Source organism: Salvelinus fontinalis, chromosome 11 (genome assembly GCF_029448725.1).
Source record: "Salvelinus fontinalis isolate EN_2023a chromosome 11, ASM2944872v1, whole genome shotgun sequence".
Classification (NCBI taxonomy): Eukaryota; Metazoa; Chordata; class Actinopteri; order Salmoniformes; family Salmonidae; genus Salvelinus; species Salvelinus fontinalis.
The window spans coordinates 34,898,211-34,918,357 of record NC_074675.1 but is presented as its reverse complement, the minus strand read 5'-3'; the positions used below and the strand labels follow the sequence as shown (position 1 = coordinate 34,918,357).

Sequence of the window (20,147 nt, the reverse complement as noted above, 5' to 3'; positions counted from 1 at the left end):
GCCTTTGACTATACTTTTGTTTTATTCTACAGTCCTGTTTCTGGTATTCACCTGTTCATTTCGAATACATTTAGTGGTAGCAGTGGGTACTTCTCATCAACTAAATTGGTAGCATTTAGCATTTAGCCATTTCGCACCATTGGTACAAAAGGATGCATCTGTGTTGTATTTGCTTTCATACAGTAAAGTGAAAACTCTCGACCTCTTTTACACATTTCAAACCAATACGTTTTCCCACCAACTTTTTGCAGCCTTTGCAATATAAATGAAAGGTATTGCCGGGACAAGGCCTCGGCTTTTATTTCCGCCAACTGACCTAGTCATGATTGAGGTAATGTTCTGCCTACGGCTTAGTATGAAATGAATCCGTAATGCTGAGACGGCATAGGTATGCACTACCTAGGTATGCACCAGCTCTTGATGGTTGCTAGGCAGCGCCCGTTACTACTATCCTCCTGCCAGTTCGAAACTTTAAGAGGCATGTCACTTCACCCATCTCTTCTCATAGGCGCCCACATGCACTGTTTTCTTAACCACAACTGGATGGGTCCATAAAGAATTACTGTGGTAATAAATATTGTAATAAAGTAGGCTAATGCAATTGAAGGTATCAAATTGTTGCTTATTGAAACTCCCAAAGTCATCTAATTGTTCTAATACATTGGAAGCAATAGCTTACCCGCCTATGTTCAATTATTTCAGCACCGTTTCACGTTGCTTTGAGACAATTATAGGGACTCATCTTGATAAATTAATCCATGTCAGATTTTTCTTTTCACTGAATCTCCGTTTGGATATTGGTTAGGCTACAATTAGGCTCTGGAAATTTTTGCGAAGTTGAGGTGAGTGTTGCTCATGATCATCTTGTTTAGTTGGCTCATTCATTAGCGAAGATCAGAACATTTTGCCAGCATGTTATGTAGCTTAACAAGTGGGATATTTTGCTCTTCACTCGCAGTCGCCTAGTAGCCTAGGCCTCCTCCCAACCAAAAGCCTGTGACTTGTCTTAATCAATTAATGAGATTTTTGTTTCACTGAATATTAATCTGTATATTTGGCTATTTCTCTTGCTGGGTAAATACACTATATATACAAAAGTATGTGGACACCCCTTCAAATTAGTGGATTCGGCTATTTCAGCCACACCCGTTGCTGACCGGTGAATAAAATCGAGAACACGCCGTACAATCTCCATAGACACACATTAGCAGTAGAATGGCCTTACTGAAGACCTAGAACTAGACCTGCCCTGGTCAACTGTAAGTGCTGTAGTTGTGTAGTGGAAACGTCTAGGAGCAACAACGGCTCAGCCGCGAAGTGGTAGCCCACACAAGCTCACAGAATGGAACCGCAGAGTAATGAAGCACTGCCTCTGGAAGCAACGTCAGCAACATAATAGTTTGTCGGGAGCTTCATGAAATGAGTTTCCATGGCCGAGCAGCTGCACACAATCCTAAAGTCACCATGTGCAATGCCAAGCGTGTTGTAAACCTCGCCCCCATTGGATTCTTATGCATTCCTTGGAGTGAGGAATCACGCTTCACCATCTGGCTGTCCGAATCTGGTTTTGGCGGATGCCAGGAGAACGCTACCTGCCTGAATGCATAGTGCCAACTGTAAAGTTTGGTGGAGGAGGAATAATGGTCTGGGGCTGTTTTTCATGATTCGGGTTATGTCCAGTGACGCTAAACCATACATTGCCATACTTTCCTGTTTCAGCATGGCAATGTCCCCGTGCACAAGGTCCATACAGAAATGGTTTGCCAAGATCTGTGTGGAAGAACTTGACTGGCCTGCACAGAGCCCTCAACCCCTTCAAACACCTTTGGGATGAATTGGAACGCCGACTGCGAGCCAGGCCTAATCGCCCAACATCAGTGCACGACCTCACTAATGCTATTGTGGCTGAATGGAAGCAAGTCCTCGCAGCAATGTTCCAACATCTCGTGGAAAGCCTTCCCAGAAGAGTGGAGGCTGTTATAGCAGCAAAAGGGGTATCAACTCCGTATTAATGCCCATGCTTTTGGAATGAGACATTTGACGAGCAGGTGTCCACATACTTTTGGTCATGTAGTTTAAGTGGAGTTGGTATAGCTCATCTATTCATTTGCTCATCTATGACTGATCAGAATCATTTAGCAAGTGTAAGCCTATTATTTTGCTCTAAAAGCCTGCGGAGGTTGTGAAATATGAACTCAAGACTCAGATGCTTTTGAAAATTCTATTCTTTTCTGGCACTATCATGATGAAGATACTCTCAATGTAAGACCCTACACCTCCTCCCTAACAAAGTGGAGTGAGGGTAAGAAAGCGATGAAACATGGACAAAAAAGCATGGGCTTGGGCTCTGTTTCAAAATGTCACTTCTTTATATGACAGTGGATCCACACGTTCCCGTGACACAAGTTGTGTGGGAAAAATGCTATTTCTATTTTATTCTATTATATTCCATTATATTCTTACTACGAAATATACAGTAACCAGTTTATTAGGTACACCCATCTAGTACAGGGTCTTTACCTCAAGAACAACCTGAATTCTTTGGGGCATGGATTCTATGTTCAGATAGGCTGTGGCGTTCAAACGTTGTATCCCCACACCATTACACCACCGACACCAGCTTGTACCATTGACACCAGGCAGGCCATGGACTCTGCTTACACCAAATCCTGATTCTGCCATCAGCATGACGCAACGTGAACCGGTATTTGTTGGACCAGGCAATGTTTTTCCACTCCTCATTTGTCCAGTGTTGGTGATCATGTGCCCACTGGTGCCACTTCTTCTTGTTTTTAGCTGATAAGAGTGGAACCCAGTGTGGTTGTCTGCTGCAATAGCCCATCCGTGATAAGGACCGACAAGTCATGTGCTCCGATGTTCCATTCTGCGCACCACTGTTGTACTGTACCGTTATTTGTTGTTTGTGAACCCGCCTGTTAGCTTGCACGATTCTTGCCATTCTCCTTCGACCTCTCTCATCTACGAGCTGTTTTCGCCCACAGGACTGCCGTCGCCTGGATGTTTTTTGTTTGTCGCACCATTCTCGGGTAAACCCTAGATACCGTCGTGTGTGAAAAGCTCAGGAGGGCGGCCGTTTCTGAGATACTGGAACCAGCGCGCCTAGCACCGACAATCGTACCACGCTCAAAGTCGCTTAGGTCACTCGTTTAGCCCATTCTAACGTTCAACCGAACAGTAACTGAATGCCTCGATGCCTCTCTGTCTGCATGTCTGAAATAACGAACCTTTGATTTCAGTCATTTGGATGTAACATAACTAACCTCAAAATATGCCATTCTTTAGTTTTGAAAATAAATGGTATTAGTCTTACAATGTTTCTTAGGACCTGCCTAGACACATGAGAAATTGATTTAATTTTGACGGTGTATATTCACTAGATGTAATAAAATAGATGCCCACTCACATCTGCACATCACTACTACCACTCATCACGTCATGCCGGCATCTGCACGGGAGGTATAAAAGGCTTATGCAGGCAAGAGTATGGTATAAATGGACCTGTCTGTAAGGGGGGTCATATAAACATTGCCCAATTTCTTTTACAGGCAAAATACCGTAAATCCTATGTGAAAGCAGTATTTCTCTCTCTCCCCCCTATCGTGCTTCCTTCTTGTAGTCCTGTGTGGTTTAGTTGGTAAGAGCATGGTTGTCGTTTCAAACCCTACAAGGATTATCACACATTCTTAAAAATGTACTTACTCCTTGTAAGTGGATTTGAGTAAAAGTAGCATATTATTCTCTCTCTCTCTCTTCTCGCCCTCCCTCCATCTCTCTCTGCAGGCCAGTCTATTCAATATGGAACATTTTTCTGGGATGCATAACTGGTACGCCTGCTCCCACGCCAGACCCACCTTCTGTAATGTGTGTAGAGAGGCCCTCTCCGGAGTCACCTCCCATGGACTGTCCTGCGAAGGTACACACACACACACACACACACACACACACACACACACACACACACACACACACCACCTTCTGTCATGTCTGTCGAGAGGCTCTCTCCAGACTCACCTCCCACGGACTGTCCTGCGAAGGTACACACACACACACGCACACGCACGCACACACACACACACACACACACACACACACACACACACACACACACACACACACACACACACACACACACACACACACACACACACACACACACACACACACACACACACACACACACACACACAGAGACACACACACACCACCTTCTGTCATGTCTGTAGAGAGGCCCTCTCCAGACTCACCTCCCACCGACTGTCCTGTGAAGAAACACACACATACCGTCAAGCACACTATTTTCAATCATGCAACTTTACATCCACAGCTTTAATTCAAAGCAATGAAACAGGTTAAAATTTGTTTTTGGGTTTCTATACAAACACTCTCTCTCTCGCTTTGCCTCCTTCTCTCTCCCTCCCTCCCCCAGTGTGTAAATTCAAAGCCCATAAGCGCTGTGCGGTGCGCTCCACCAACACCTGTAAATGGACCACGCTGGCCTCCATAGGAAATGACATCATGGAGGACGAGGATGGGGTGGGTAACACAAAGTCTCTTTACACCGAAATGTTTTTTTCCATTGACTTAGCAGCATCTTCTTATGCTCATTTAAACACTGATCAAGTGAAACAACCTAGCTGGTCTAAGCCGCTGCCTCCACAATATGTTAGCAGTGCAAGCGTGGGTTCGAATCATATCCACTGCTATTCTAGTACATCCTCTCTCCCTCTCCTCCTACCTTTCCTGTCAGTATTTCACTCACATTTCTAATGAATGTGGAATAATATGAAAGAAGTGTGACTGTCACACAGTAAGGCTTTAAAAGTCAAGTCAAAGATATCTTACACGTGTACATATGTGCGTGTTCACAGGTCTCCATGCCTCATCAGTGGTTAGAGGGGAACCTACCGGTCAGTGCAAAGTGTGTGGTGTGTGACAGGAACTGTGGCAGTGTCAGGAGACTGCAGGACTGGAGATGTCTATGGTGCAAGGCTATTGTGAGTCTATACACGCGCACACACGCACGCACACACACACACGCACGCACGCACACACACACTGTCACGTTCTGACCTTTATTTCCTTTGTTTTGTCTTTATTTAGTATGGTCAGGGCGTGAGTTGGGGTGGGCAGTCTATGTTTGTTTTTCTATGTTTTCTATTTCTGTGTTTGGCCTGATATGGTTCTCAATCAGAGGCAGGTGTTTTGTGTTGTCTCTGATTGGGAACCATATTTAGGTAGCCTGTTTTGTGTTGGGTTTTGTGGGTGATTGTTCCTGTTCGTGTGTTCCTGGTTTCTCTGTGTTCACTAGTTCGGGACTGTAGCTTCGTTGGTTTTCGTTCTGTTTATTGTTTTTGTTCGTAATTGAAAAAGTATTCTAATAAATATGGATACATACCACGCTGCGCTTTGGTCCTCCTCTCCTTCCACCGACGAAAGACGTTACACACACACACACACACACACACACACACACACACACACACACACACACACACACAGTATCTGAACATCACTCGTCAAGCCAAAAAAACATCACACACTCCATCATAAGCTGTGGTGTCCAAAGTGATGCTACAGGATTCTGGGAAAGTGTTAGATCTAAAAGGTCATTGGATGAAATTGTCACCTTTCTAACATTCTAAATGCCACCCCTGATTCATGGTGTGTGTGTTTGTGTGTGTGTGTGTGTGTACAGGTGCACAGCAGCTGTAAGGAGCAGATGGGAAAGGCGTGTCCTCTGGGTCAATGTCGGGTGTCAATCATCCCTCCCACAACCCTCAATAGTATCGACTCTGACGGTGAGATACACACACCACACTTTCTCTCTCTTTCTCATACCCGCACACACAAACGAGGATGGAGGATTCGTTCAAACGCTGTCTTCTTCTTCTTGTCGCTTTTGCTTACTGACTTTTCCTCCCTTGGAAGTTGCTAGGAAAGGAAATAGGTCAATTCTCAGAAACAACCCGAATGCATCTGTAAGGGAAATGTGTCTGAAGAGATAGCCTTGAATTGTACACGGTATACATCTTCTCTGCTCTATCTTGGTTTGTGCAGGTGACTGTGACTTCCTCCTCAGACCAATTGGCAGAACCCCCAGAATATGTTCTGGAAGTTAAGATAGGAGACATTGCTCAGTTTCTTGGGAAACTGAGCCCGCGCGATAACAGCCAGTCACCTGCAAGATCCAACCCTATGAACCATGCATATATTGCTTTTATGTGTAGCAGTATATAAGAGGACTGAAGGGACCGCCCTGGCAGAGCTTGCGGCAGACTTGCGTTTGTTGTGACCTCTCCAGTTAACTGATAATAAAGAGTGATTCATTTAATATTGACTTCAGGTGTCCCTGGCGTTGAATTTCCACCACACCCCCCAAGAGTGAAGACAACCACACACCTACGGCCCCAAACTAAACCTGTGTTTTTATCTTTCTCTTCAGGCTTTTGGAAGGCCACCTCTCCCTCCTGCACCTCCCCTCTCCTGGTTCTGTGTAACTCTAAGAGCGGAGACAACCAAGGGGTTAAGTTTCTAAGGAAATTCAAACAGCTGCTCAACCCTGCACAGGTATTTGACTTGATGAACGGAGGACCACAGCTGGGGTAAGAGTGCGACATCTTGGTTCTGTTATAATGTATTTGATTGATAACCGTTAGATACCGCTTTACTTTCAGCCTGCCAGGTATAAGGCTTTATAACTTGGTATAGGCACGTATGAGCCTTTATAATGTCTATTGAATACATAATACTGGTATTTATTCAGGATCATTATGAGATGATATTAAGACATTAAAAGGAGGTTATACATGCCCATGACGTCTCTTAATGCATTATAACGGCATCAGGGACTACAGATGAAAGTTAGCTATCTAGCTCAACCTGGGGCAATAGCATGTTGTACATAGTCCCTGACAAATAAACAACAGAAATTCCAAGCCATTATACCTGCTTTAAGTAAAGTATTATACCCTGATGAAGACAGCTTGTCTGTCGAAACGTTGGTTATTAGGTTATTAAATGATTGCATCTGTGCTCCTAGAGTGTGCAGCTCTCCTTTTCTTTTTTAAGTGAAGTATTACCAATCTTTCTTGTTGATGTTGATCATTTGTAACAATCTTTGACTATTGACTATGAGAAGTGCTCCACTGATTCCACCTCTCTCCTTTCCTTTCTCCCACTATCCTCTGTTTCTCACCCTCTCTTTTCCAGTCTGCGTGTGTTCCAGAAGTTCGCCACGTTTCGTATCTTGGTGTGTGGCGGGGACGGCAGTGTTGGCTGGGTCCTGTCTGAACTGGATAAACTCAACCTGCACAAACAAGTAAATCTAGAAGAGAGACAGAGCGAGACAGAGAGAGAGAAAGAGAAAGAGAGAGATAAAATGTGGAAAGATAGAGTGATAGATTCTGATCAGTAACGGTCTCTTCATATGTCTGTGTGTATATATATTGATCTCTGTTCTGTGTGTTTCACCCCCCCCCCCCCCCCCCTCCAGTGTCAGCTAGGGGTCCTCCCTCTGGGTACAGGTAATGACCTAGCCAGGGTGCTGGGATGGGGAGGACTATGTGATGATGATGCTCAACTGCTACAGATCCTGGAGAAGCTGGAGAGAGCCACCACCAAGATGCTTGACAGGTAGGCGCGAGAGAGAGATGAGGAGGGGGTGGTGAGAGGAGTAACTATTTTTATGTGCTAGAGCAAGATTTCGAGACTACATTGAATAAAGGGGCGCTAAAAGTTACATAGGCAATTACAGTGTAGTTATGAAAGGTATTTTTATGAAAGGCATTTACAACTAAAAGGTATTTACGATTTGAAAGGTATTTTCTATCTGAAAGGTATTTATTATCTGAAAGGGAATTATTATCTGAAAGGTACCGTATTTATTATTGTAACGGCTCTCGTCGGAATGAGTGGACCAAAGCGCAGCGTGAAAAGTGTTCATGATTATTTATTTATCAAAAAAACACTTGGACAAAGTAACAAAACGAAAGCGAACAGTTCTGTCAGGTAACAGAGACTAAACAGTAAATAACTACCAGTAAATAACTACCCACAAAACACAGGTGGGAAAAGGGATAAATAAGTATGATTCCCAATCAGAGACAACGATAGACAGCTGCCTCTGATTGGGAACCAAACTCGGCCAAAAACAAAGAAATAGAAAACATAGAAATAAAGAAACTAGAATGCCCACCCTAGTCACAATTATTTGAAAATAATTTACTATCTGACAGGTATTTATTGTCTGAAAGGTATTGACTATCTGAAAGGTATTTATTATCTGAACGGTATTTACTGTCTGAAAGGTATTTGCTATGATACTGGGACAGGATGTTGAGTCACAACTCATGAACATTAAACTGTAAGTGATAACATACAGAATATAAATCTGGACTTTCCAAACTGTATCTTCTAAGACTGGATGAGCAACTTTCTCTATGGTTATCATACTAGAGAAGGATTAAGGTAATCTGTTTAGTCTACCAAATAATCAGATAAATGAGGAGGTCAATATGTTGAGTGAGTCAGAATAACAGTCGGTGTCATTTGTCCCGATTTCATGGGTTGACACACTGCGATTTCCTGGCATTTGACATCAGTGTCTGTTTGTGTTTTTGTTCTCAGGTGGAGTGTGATGACATACGAGCTGCCTACCAAACACTATCCCATGGTGAAGGAAGACGATTTTAGTCCCGACTCCCCCTTGCAGGTACGTAGGGCTCAGGTTTGAGCCAAAATGACACCACAGTTTTTCTAAATACACAAGCTTTATCATAAAACCGTCTGTTTCTCTTTGAGCCAAAATGACACCACAGTTTCTCACAATATACAAGCTTTTCCAGGAAACTGGTTGTTTCTTTTAAGCCAAAATGACACCAAAGTGCTTCTAAATACACAGGCTTTATCATGAAACGGGTTGTTAATAAGTCCATATTTGGACTATTTGTGTGAAATGCCCAATAATGTATGTGATATCATCAGAGAGGTATATTTTCTGGGTGACCATCAAGCTGTCCACTGAAAAAGAAGCTTCAAGCTGCCTATAATCTGGTTCAGGTTATCAGTCAACCTACCAGGGTATATACAGTTCAAACAGAACAGGAAGTAAATCATCCATGTGTATTGATCATATCTTTACTAATGATGAAGAAATCTGCTCTAAAGCAGTATCCACACCCATTGGATGTAGTGAACATAATATATTAGCCATATCTGGGAAAAAAGTTCCAAAGACGGGACCTAAAATTGTGTATAAGCGATCATATAAGGCAAACATACAGTAAATTGAGCAATCATGTAACTAAACATAATGAAGAAGAAACTATACTATGGAGTAAAGATAAATGATATAAAGAATGATAGTAAAAAGCTCTTGAGTACCTTAAATGAAATTCTAGGCAAAAATACTAACTCTGCTCCATCCTTTAAAAACTTCTTTTTTTTCATTCTTATTTGAGGCAGATGGCTTGTTCATAACAAAGCCCTTTGATATTGCCAAACACGTTAATAACTTTTTTGTTGACAAGACTAGCAAACTTAGGCATGACATGCAAGCAACAAACGCTGAGCCTTCATATTCATTTATAACGGACAAAATAATGAAAGACAAGAATTGCAGTTCTGAGTTCCGCAAAGTGGGTGTGTAAGAAATTGTTGGTATCTATAAATAAGAGGACAAGCCACCTGGTAACGACAACCTGGATGCTAAATTGCTGAGGTTGGTAGCAGAATACATTGCGACTTCTGTTTGCCACATTTTCAATTTAAGTCTAGAAGACAGTGTTTGCCCTCTGGCCTGGAGGGAGGAAAGGTCATTCCACTGCCCAAGAATAGCAGGGCACCCTTTAAAGGTTCAAACAGCCAACCAATCAGCATGTTACCAGTGTTTAGCAAACTTTTGAAAAAGATTGTCTTTGACCAAATACAAAGTTATTTAACAGAAAACAAATTAACAAATTAACAACAAACAACAGCATGTTTATAGGGAAGGGCACTTAACATGCTCGGCACTGACACAAATGACTGATGATTGGCTGAATGACATTGATGTAAGAAGATTGTGGGAGCTGACCAAATTAACATAGAAATGTGACATATCATTATCATTGAAAGGAAGTCTAAGAAGTGGTGCATCTGTTCTATGTGCGCTATTTCTATGCTTCCTGTGCTTAAGTATTGTTTTTGCGTCTTTTACTTTCGGTTTTGTACACCAGCTTCAAGCAGCTGAAAATACAATATTTTGGGTTATGGAAAATATTTTTCACAGCGGTTTAGATGGTACAATGATTATCTACATTGTACTTGCTTGTTTTGACATATAAACTGAAATTGGACAAACAATAAGAATTTTAGCAACCAGGAAATGGCGGAGCAATTTCTGCATAGTGCATCTTTAATGGAAGCCTCTCTAATGCAAATTCGGTTGAGTGTGGTGTACCGCAGGGCAGCTGGCATGGGCCATTATTGTTGTTATTATTAGTGTCTATGTACGCTGACAACTCAACAGTATACACGTCAGCTAATACAGTAAAATAAATAAATGACAGCCTAGAGCTCCAGTCAGTTTTAGAATGGGTAACTATAGGCTGGTGGTAAATATCCAAAAAACTAACCGCATAGTTTTTGGGACAAATCACTCGCTCAACCTTATACCTCATCAAGATCTATTATTGAATAATGTGGCGATTGAGCAAGTTGAGGAGACTAAACTGCTTGATTGCAAGCTTTCATGATCAAAACATATAGACTCAATCTCAGTCGACCAGACAGGTCCTATTGGCCCTAGTTTTGTCGCACCTGGACTACTGCCCAGTTGTGTGGTCATGTGCGGCAAAGAGGGACAAAGGTAAATTGCAGTTGGTCCAGAACAGAGCAGGACGTATTGCACTTAGATGTACACGGAGGCGAATGTCAGTAACATACATGTCAATCTCTCCTGGCTCAAAGTTGAGGAAAGATTGACTACATCACTATTGGTCTTTGTACGAGGTGTTGATGTGTTGAAGGTACCGAACTGTGTTCAAGCAGTTGGCACACAGTTTTAACACTTATCAGTACAACACAAGTTATGCAATCAGGTCTTTTCACATTCCCCAGGTCCAGAAGAGAGGCTTGGAAACGCACAATATTAAATAGAGCCATGACTACATGGAACTCTATGCCACCCCAGGTTATTCAAGCTAGCAATAAACCAGATTTCAAAAACTGATAAAAGAACACCTTACGGCATAACGGGGTCTGTGAAGAGACACATCCATTTTGATATATTTTGTATTGTAATTTGCACTGTATTATGTAGGTGGGTGGACTTGCACGAATCCTTGGCTTGTGTGAGCCAGAATGGCTTGTGTGAGCCACAAGGCAGGAGCCATCTCCTGTTTCTGAAGCGTGAGGCAAAGGCAGCATTATGTAGTATTATGTACAGTGCCTTCGGAAAGTATTCAGACCCCTTGACTTTTTCCACGTTTTGTTATGTTACAGCCTTATTATAAAATGGGTTAAAGAAAACAATTTCCTCAGCAATCTTCACACAATAATGACAAAGCGAAAACAGGTTTTTAGACATTTTTGCTAATTTATTAAAAACAATAAACATAAATACCTTATTTACCTAAGTATTCAGACCCTTTGCTATGAGACTCGGAATTGAGCTCAGGTGCATCATCCTGTTTCCATTGATCATCCTTGAGGTGTTTCTACAACTTGATTGGTGTCCACCTGTGGTAAATTCAATTGATTGGACATGATTTGGGAAGGCACACGCCTGTCTATATAAGGTCCCACAGTTGATAGTGCATGTCAGAGCAAAAACCAAGCCATGCGGTCGAAGGAATTGTCCGTAGAGCTCCGAGACAGGATTGTGTGGAGGCACAGATCTGGGGAAGGTTACCAAAACATTTCTGCAGCATTGAAGGTCCCCAAGAACACATTGGCCTCCATCATTCTTAAATGGAACCACCAAGACTTTTCCTAGAGCTGACCGCCCGGCCAAACTGACCAATCAAGGGAGAAGGGCCTTGGTCAGGGAGGTGACCAAGAACCCGATGGTCACTCTGACAGAGCTCTAGAGTTCTTCTGTTGTGATGGGAGAACCATCTCTGCAGCAATCCACCAATCAGGCCTTCATGGAGTGACCAGACGGAAGCCACTCTTCAGTAAAAGGCACATGACAGCCCACTTGGAGTTTGCCAAAAGGCATCTAAAGAATCTAAGACCAATAGAAACAAGATTCTCTGGTCTGATGAAACCAAGATTGAACACTTTGGCCTGAATGCCAAGTGTCACGTCTGGAGGAAACCTGGCACCATCCCTACGTTAGAGCATGGTGGTGGCAGCATCATGCTGTGAGGACTGGGAAACTAGTCAGGATCGAGGCAATGATGAATGGAGCAAAGTACAGAGAGATCCTTGATGAAAATCTTCTCCAGAGTGCTCAGGACCTCAGACTGGGGCGAGGGGTTCACCTTACAACAGAACAATGACCCTAGGCGCACTTCCAAGACAATGCAGGAGTGGCTTCGGGACAAGTCTCTGAATGTCCTTGAGTTGCCCAGCCATAGCCCGGACTTGAACCCGATCGAACATCTCTAGAGCGACCTTAAAATACCTGTGCAGCGATTCTCCCCATCCAACCTGACAGAGCTTAAGACAATCTACAGAGAAGAATGGGAGAAACTCCCCAAATATAATTCCAAGCTTGTAGGAACATACCGAAGAAGACTCAAGACTGTAATTGCTGCCAAAGATGCTTCAAGTAAGTACTGAGTAAAGGGTCTGAACTCTTTGAATACTTATGTAAATGTGATATTTTTTTGCTTTGTCATTATGGGGTATTCTGTGTAGATTGATGAGGGAAAAAAACTATTTAATCCATTTTAGAATAAGGCTGTAACCTAACAATGTGGAAAAAGTCAAGGGGTCTGAATACTTTCCGAAGGCACTGTATATTATGTTCTTATTTTATTTGTTGTGTTTTGTTTCCTGTTTGAACCCCAGGAAGAGTAGTCAATGCCTTGGAGAGTCTAATTGGGGATCCCAATAAATACTACTACTAACACTACTACTCTCTGAGCCAAAATTAATCCACAGTTTCTCTAAACGCACAGGATGTATCATGAAACTGTTTTTTCCTCTCCTCTAAGGTCCATATCGCTCAGTTTGCATAGGACTCACGTTTGAGCTGAAGTACCGACACAATTTCTCAAAATACACAGGCTTTTACATTTAACTGGTTGTTAATCTCTGAGCCAAAATGACACCACAGTTTCTCACAATACGCAGGCTTTTTAATGAAACTGTCATACCTCTCCCCTCAGGTTCACATCACTCAGTATGCAGACTCTGTGGCCTCCCACCTCACCAAGATCCTGGACTCTGACAAACATACGGATGTCATATCCTCTGCCAAGTACGTGTAATGCATGCTGGGATAGCCCAGTCCTCCAGATGTGATGGGGGGGATGGAGGGGGGATATGGGTAGGTAAGGAGGAAGGATGAGCGGGAGGGAGAGAGGGAGAGATAGAGAGGGAGGGTGGGATAATGTCTGAATGTCATGGGGATGTCTGGAGTGAAGGAGGAGGGAGTAAATCAGAGAGAGGGAGTGTCTCTGAAGAGGGAGGGAGTGGGGAAGGCTAATAGAGAGAGGAGAGAGGGAGGTTGTCTGTGTGTCTCTCTGTATTGATTTTCTCCTCTGCCAAGGGCACTGCTCAGTCCCTCTGCCAGCTGGGTCCTTACACAAGATTAAACCTTACTTAGTACACTACTTGGGGAACATTTGAAGTGCATTAGACTAGAGACACTACTTAGGGGCCTCCTTAGCACTGTAGAGTGTACTACCTAGGGGACATCATCCGTGCAATAGGGAAGGACATGTCTGCTCTATGCTTATACTGTGTACTTATCTCTCTCACCTGAAATGTGAAGTACAGTATGGTTTATTGACTTTACATACATAATACAGGAATGGAGAAATATATTTCACACTCGTATCTCTCGCTCTCTTCCTCCATCCCACTCACCCCCCCCCCCTCTCTCTTTCTCTCTCTTTCTCCATCCCTCTCCATCTCTCTCTCTGTCTCTCTCTCTCTCTCTCCATCCCACTCATCCCCTCTCCTTCCCTGTCTCCATCCCTCTCTCCTGCAGGTTTTTGTGTGGAACGGTAAATGATTTTGTAGCGGAGGTGGGGAGAGCATACGAGAGAGCTACAGAGAACAAGGAGGAGGCAGACGCAATGGCCAAGAAGGTGTGTGTGTGTGTGTGTGTGCGTGCATGTGTGTTTCTGCGTGCATAAATGTGTGTGTCTTACGTAACAGGTTGTATAATGCGGATAACAAGTGGGCAGAGAGAGGTGGGTAGTGGTAGAGGAGCATCAAGAAAATTTAAAAGTTTGAGTTTTCATTCCAAATGGCACCCTATTCACTTTATAGTACGCTACTTTTGACCAGACCTGTATGGGCCCTGGTCAAAAGTAGTGCACTGCATAGAGAAAAGGGCTCCATGTGGGACGTAGACAGAGGCATTCTCTCCTCTCTAACTGTCTGGAAGCAAAGTGTAATATGCAGTATGTTTAACCCTGAATATTTTTAAACGTCCATATTTTTAAACGATCCTTGGTTCTACAATATTTACATAAAGTATCTACTGTGTTGTATTTTTATGATATCATACCGTAGTAGAGAGTTGATCCAAATTGAACTCTATGAGAAGCTGGACAGCCTGGTGAAGGGTTTGGGTTCGTGTTTATCTCTCCCTCAGTGTGCCCTGTTGAATGAGAAACTGGACAGTCTGGTGAAGGCTCTGAGTGAGGAGGCTGATGCCCAGGTGGTCCCAGCCGGCAGTGTGCCACCCCAGGATGGGGACCAGGAGAGGGGGACAGACACTACCGGAGAGGAACCCCGGCCCCCATACAGGTTAGGGTTGAGGTCAATTCACGTTTACCTCACTCAATTGAGGAAGTGATTTGAAATTAATATGAAAAAAATGTAAAAACTTATTAAATAAATAGCTTATCTTTTTCAGTTGGATGGATTGCCTTTTTTCAATTATTTAATTGGAATTTCATTTTACTTCCTGAATTGACTGACTGGAATTTGAATTGTCTCCAACCCTGGTACAGGTCCAGAGAACAGCTGATGATGAGAGCTAACAGTCTGAAGAAAGCACTGAGCCAGATCATAGAGCAGGCTGGGAAAGGTACAACACACACACACACACATAAACACATACGTATATAGAAACACACATACATTATATATACAAAATTATGTGGACACCTCTTCAAATTAGTAGATTCGGCTATTTCAGCCACACCTGTTGCTGTCAGGTGTATAAAATAAAGCACACAGTCATGCAAACTCCATAGACAAACATTAGCAGTATAATGGCCTTACTGAAGACCTCAGTGACTTAAACATGTCAACGTCATAGGTTGCCACCTTTCCAACAAGTCAGTTTGTCAAATTTATGCCCTGCTAGAGCTGCCCCGGTCAACTGTATGTGCTGTTATTGTGAAGTGGAAACGTCTAGGAGTAACAGCGACTCAGCTGCGAAGTGGTAGGCCACACAAGCTCACAGAACGGGACCACTGAGTGCTGAAGCACGTAGCGCGTAAAAATTGTCTGTCTTCGGTTGCAACATCGCTGCCTCTGGAATCTCAGCACAAGAACTGTTTGTCGGGAGCTTCATGAAAAGGGTTTCCATGGCCGAGCAGCTGCACACAACCCTAAGATCCTCATGCGCAATGCCAAGCATCGGCTGCAGTGGTATAAAGCTCACCACCATTGGACTCTGGAGCAGTGGAAACGCATTCTCTGTAGTGATGAATCATGCTTCACCATCTGGCAGTCCGACGGACGAATCTGGGCTTGGTGGATGCCAGGAGAACTCTACCTGATCGAATGCATAGTGCCAACTGTAAAGTTTGGTTAAGGAGGAATAATGGTCCAGGGCTGTTTTTCATGGTTTGTGCTAAGCCCCTTAGTTCCAGTGAAGGGACATTTTAACGCTACAGCATACAATGACATTCTAGACGATTCTGTGCTTCCAACTTTGTGGCAACAGTATGGGGAAGGCCTTTTCCTGTTTCAGCATGACAATGCCCCCTTGCACAAAGAGAGGTCCATACAGAAATGGTTTGGAAGAACTTGACTGGCCTGCACAGAGCCCTGACCACATCCGTATCGAACACCTTTGGGATGAATTGGAACGCCAACTGTGAGCCAGGCCTAATCGCCCAACATCAGTGCCTGACCTCACTAATGCTCATGTGGCTGAATGGAAATAAGTCCCCGTAGCAATGTTCCAACATCTAGTGGAAAGCCTTCCCAGAAGAGTGGAGGCTCTATATAGCAGCAAAATGGGTACCTGCTCCATATTAATGCCCATGATTTTGGAATGAAATGTCCAACGAGAAAGTGTCCACATACTTTTGGCAATGTAGTGTATAATGAATAGATATACACAGTTGAAGTCGGAAGTTTATATACACTTAGGTTGGAGTCATTAAAACTCGTTTTTCAACCACTCCACAAATTTCTTGTTAACAACATATAGTTTTGGCAAGTCGGTTAGGACATCTACTTTGTGCATGACACAAGTCATTTTTCCAACAATTGTTTACAGACAGATTATTTCACTTATAATTCACTGCATCACAATTCCAATGGGTCAGAAGTTTACATACACTAAGTTGACTGTGCCTTTCAACAGCTTGGAAAATTCCAGAAAATGATGTCATGGCTTTAGAAGCTTCTGATAGGCTAATTGACATAATTTGAGTCAATTGGAGGTGTACCTGTGGATGTATTTCAAGGCCTACCTTCAAACTCAGTGCCCCTTTGCTTGACATCATGGGAAAATCTAAATAAATCAGCCAAAACATCGTAAAATAAATTGTAGACCTCCACAAGTCTGGTTAATCCTTGGGAGCAATTTTCAAACGCAGGAAGGTACCACCTTGATCTGTACAAACAATAGTATGCAAGTATAAACACCATGGGACCACGCAGCCATCATACCGCTCAGGAAGGGGACGCGCTCTGTCTCCTAGAGATAATGTGCTTTGGTGTGAAAAGTGCAAATCAATCCCAGAACAACAGCAAAGGACCTTGTGAAGATGCTGGAAGAAACAGGTACAAAGTATCTATATCCACAATAAAACGAATCCTATATCGACATAACCTGAAATGCCGCTCAGCAAAGAAGAAGCCACTGCTCCAAAACCACCATAAAAAAAGCCAGATTATGCTTTGCAACTGCACATGGGGACAAAGATTATATTTTTGGGAGAAATGTCCTCTGGTCTGATGAAACAAAAATAGAACTGTTTGGCCATAACGACCATCATTATGTTAGGAGGAAAAAGGGGGACGCTTGCAAGCCGAAGAACACCATCCCAACCGTGAAGCACGTGGGTGGCAGCATCATGTTGTGGGAGTGCTTTGCTGCAGGAGGGAATGGTGCACTTCACAAAATAGATGCCATCATGGGGAGGAAAAGTATGTAGATATATTGAAGAAACATCTCAAGACAACAGTCAGAAAGTTAAAGCTTGGTTGCAAATGGGTCTTCCAAATGGACAATGACCCCATGCATACTTCCAAAGTTGTGGCAAAATGGCTTAAGGACAACAAAGTCAAGGTATTGGAGTGGCCATCACAAAGCCCTGAACTCAATCCCATAGAAAATTTGTGGGCAGAACTGAAAAAGCATGTGCAAGCAAGGAGGCCTACAAACCTGACTCAGTTACACCAGCTCTGTCAGGAGGAATGGGATAAAATTCACCGAACGTATTGTGGGAAGCTTGTGGAAGGCTACCCGAATCGTTTGACCGAAGTTAAACAATTTAAAAGCAATGCTACCAAATACTAATTGAGTGTATGTAAACTTCTGACCCATTGGGAATGTGATGAAAGAAATAATAGCTTAAATATATCATTCTCTCTACTATTATTCTGACATTTCACATTCTTAAAATAAAGTGGCGATCCTAACTGACCTAAGACAGGGAATTTTTACTCTGATTAAATGTCAGGATTTGTGAAAAACTGAGTTTAAATGTATATGGCTTAGGTGTAAGTAAACTTCCGACTTCAACTGTACGCTGTGACACACACACACATACAGAAGCGCTAGTGTGCTGCAAACGCCCACATGAACTCTCACATATACTGCTCTCTCTATCTTTCTCTCCCTCTTTCTCAATCCTTCTCTCTCTCTCTCTCCAGTGGTGGATGAACAGAATAAACACACTCTTCTCCAGCGCATGTCTTCCTCCTCCTCCATCAAGAGAGAGAACAGTGAGGAACTGAAAGAGGCAGAGCCACGTGAGTTACTACAGACACACACGCACACACACACACACACACACATGAACACACACACAATTTGAATCCTAAATTTGCCCAGGTTTGAATCCTACTCTAGATGCAATCTAACTTCTAATTGCAGGCAACAATAATAATAATAATAATAATAATAATATTGCCCTTACATGTTTGGGCCGAAGTACTGACAGGGAGGGCCTTGTAAATGTTTCAATTTAAATAAGATGTTAGTAAAATCAAACTTCTCGGTCCATTTACCCATTATGCCTCTCTCAGGTCACGTCAGTTTAAGCCCCTCCTCCTCCACCATCGTCCTGGAGAAACCAGAGAGTCTCAGCCCTCCGTCTTTCAACGAAGAGTAAGTAGTGCGTGTTTAAAAAAATATATATATCAAGGAATTGCAGAAAATACCTCAATGCGAGTTTGATTGAATTTAGCACAGTTCACAATCAATCCGTCTTTGTTGTATACAATATTACAGTGAGTGGTTTTACAGTAGTTACAGAGAAACAAGAAGCATATAGGCGACTTATTAGTGCACAAGACAACTCAAGAATTGATATGGGAGAGTATTCATGTTCCTTGTGCTGCGTGTACCTCTACAGTCAGTGCTCAGAGAAGTGTGTCATGAACAACTACTTTGGGATCGGTCTGGATGCTAAGATCTCCCTGGAGTTCAACAACAAGAGAGATGAACATCCCAAGAAATGCAGGTACACAATAAATATCCTCTTATTCAAATACAAACTTTATTGATACACATACTGTGTGTTGCAATTATAGTGTACAATTTGCACCAAGGCAATGAAAGGTAAATGGAAGTTGAAATTAGAATGTTTCTTTAATGGTTAAATGTTTTAGCATATCAGGGTACTTCCTCCTTTCTCTCTGCAGTAGTCGTACTAAGAACAAGTTGTGGTATGGAGTGATGGGCACCAAGGAACTGGTACATAAGACATACAAGAATCTGGAACAACGAGTACTGTTGGAAGTAAGGTCACACACAGTTGTCTGACAAATTATACGAAGACAAACAAATGCACACTTCTAAGGAATAAGGAAATATGTTTTAGTCTCGTGTGACTTCTGCTAAATGGCAGAAGTCTAAATGACTTCTGCTAAATACATATTAGAGTGTGATTGACAATAAGATGCTCTTTGTGTTTTAAATGATCCTACCCTTGGTTCTGTGACCTGTATGATGAACAAATGTTTTTCTCTCTCTCTCTCTCTCTCTCTCTCTCTCTCTCTCTCTCTCTCTCTCTCTCTCTAGTGTGATGGTGTACCTATGTGTCTGCCTAGTCTTCAGGGCCTAGCTGTTCTCAACATCCCAAGCTATGCAGGGGGAATCAACTTCTGGGGGGGAACCAAAGAGGACAACGTGAGTTAACACACTCTTTTCTTATTCACTGGAATGTTTTTACACTTTGCAGCTAGCTTTTAGCTAATATACTGTCTTACCTGGTAACTGTTTTTCAGGATTCATTTCAACAAGTGGCACACTCTTATATGCATTTAGTGTGTTTTTTATTTTTGCAAGTAATTTGTTTTTTTTGGTTCTGTGTGTTCAGAATTTTGGCGCTCCGTCGTTTGATGATAAGAAGTTAGAGGTGGTGGCTGTGTTTGGCAGTATGCAGATGGCGGTATCCAGAGTCATCAACATCCAACACCACCGCATAGCACAGGTAACACACACACACCACCGCATAACACAGGTAGCATCACACACACTAACACACAAACCTTCAATACATGCATCACAGTCACATTTTAAAGTTCCAAAGACAGTAGAAATGATATTG

At 42.8% G+C, this 20,147-nt stretch overlaps 1 protein-coding gene across 1 annotated transcript in view; it reads left to right on the top strand.

Moving 5' to 3' along the window:
• si:dkey-172j4.3 (diacylglycerol kinase delta) overlaps positions 1–20,147 on the top strand; it is a 115,229-nt gene that overhangs the window by 69,484 nt on the left and 25,598 nt on the right. Inside the window, exons 6-23 of the mRNA XM_055938553.1 lie at positions 3,802–3,934; positions 4,448–4,554; positions 4,890–5,015; positions 5,717–5,819; positions 6,464–6,623; positions 7,231–7,339; positions 7,514–7,653; positions 8,647–8,731; positions 13,338–13,429; positions 14,165–14,264; positions 14,777–14,931; positions 15,138–15,214; positions 18,247–18,345; positions 18,622–18,703; positions 18,951–19,058; positions 19,240–19,336; positions 19,619–19,726; positions 19,917–20,030. Of these exons, the coding sequence (XP_055794528.1) occupies positions 3,802–3,934; positions 4,448–4,554; positions 4,890–5,015; positions 5,717–5,819; positions 6,464–6,623; positions 7,231–7,339; positions 7,514–7,653; positions 8,647–8,731; positions 13,338–13,429; positions 14,165–14,264; positions 14,777–14,931; positions 15,138–15,214; positions 18,247–18,345; positions 18,622–18,703; positions 18,951–19,058; positions 19,240–19,336; positions 19,619–19,726; positions 19,917–20,030 (1,995 nt within the window). The remainder of the gene's footprint in view (positions 1–3,801; positions 3,935–4,447; positions 4,555–4,889; positions 5,016–5,716; positions 5,820–6,463; positions 6,624–7,230; positions 7,340–7,513; positions 7,654–8,646; positions 8,732–13,337; positions 13,430–14,164; positions 14,265–14,776; positions 14,932–15,137; positions 15,215–18,246; positions 18,346–18,621; positions 18,704–18,950; positions 19,059–19,239; positions 19,337–19,618; positions 19,727–19,916; positions 20,031–20,147) is intronic.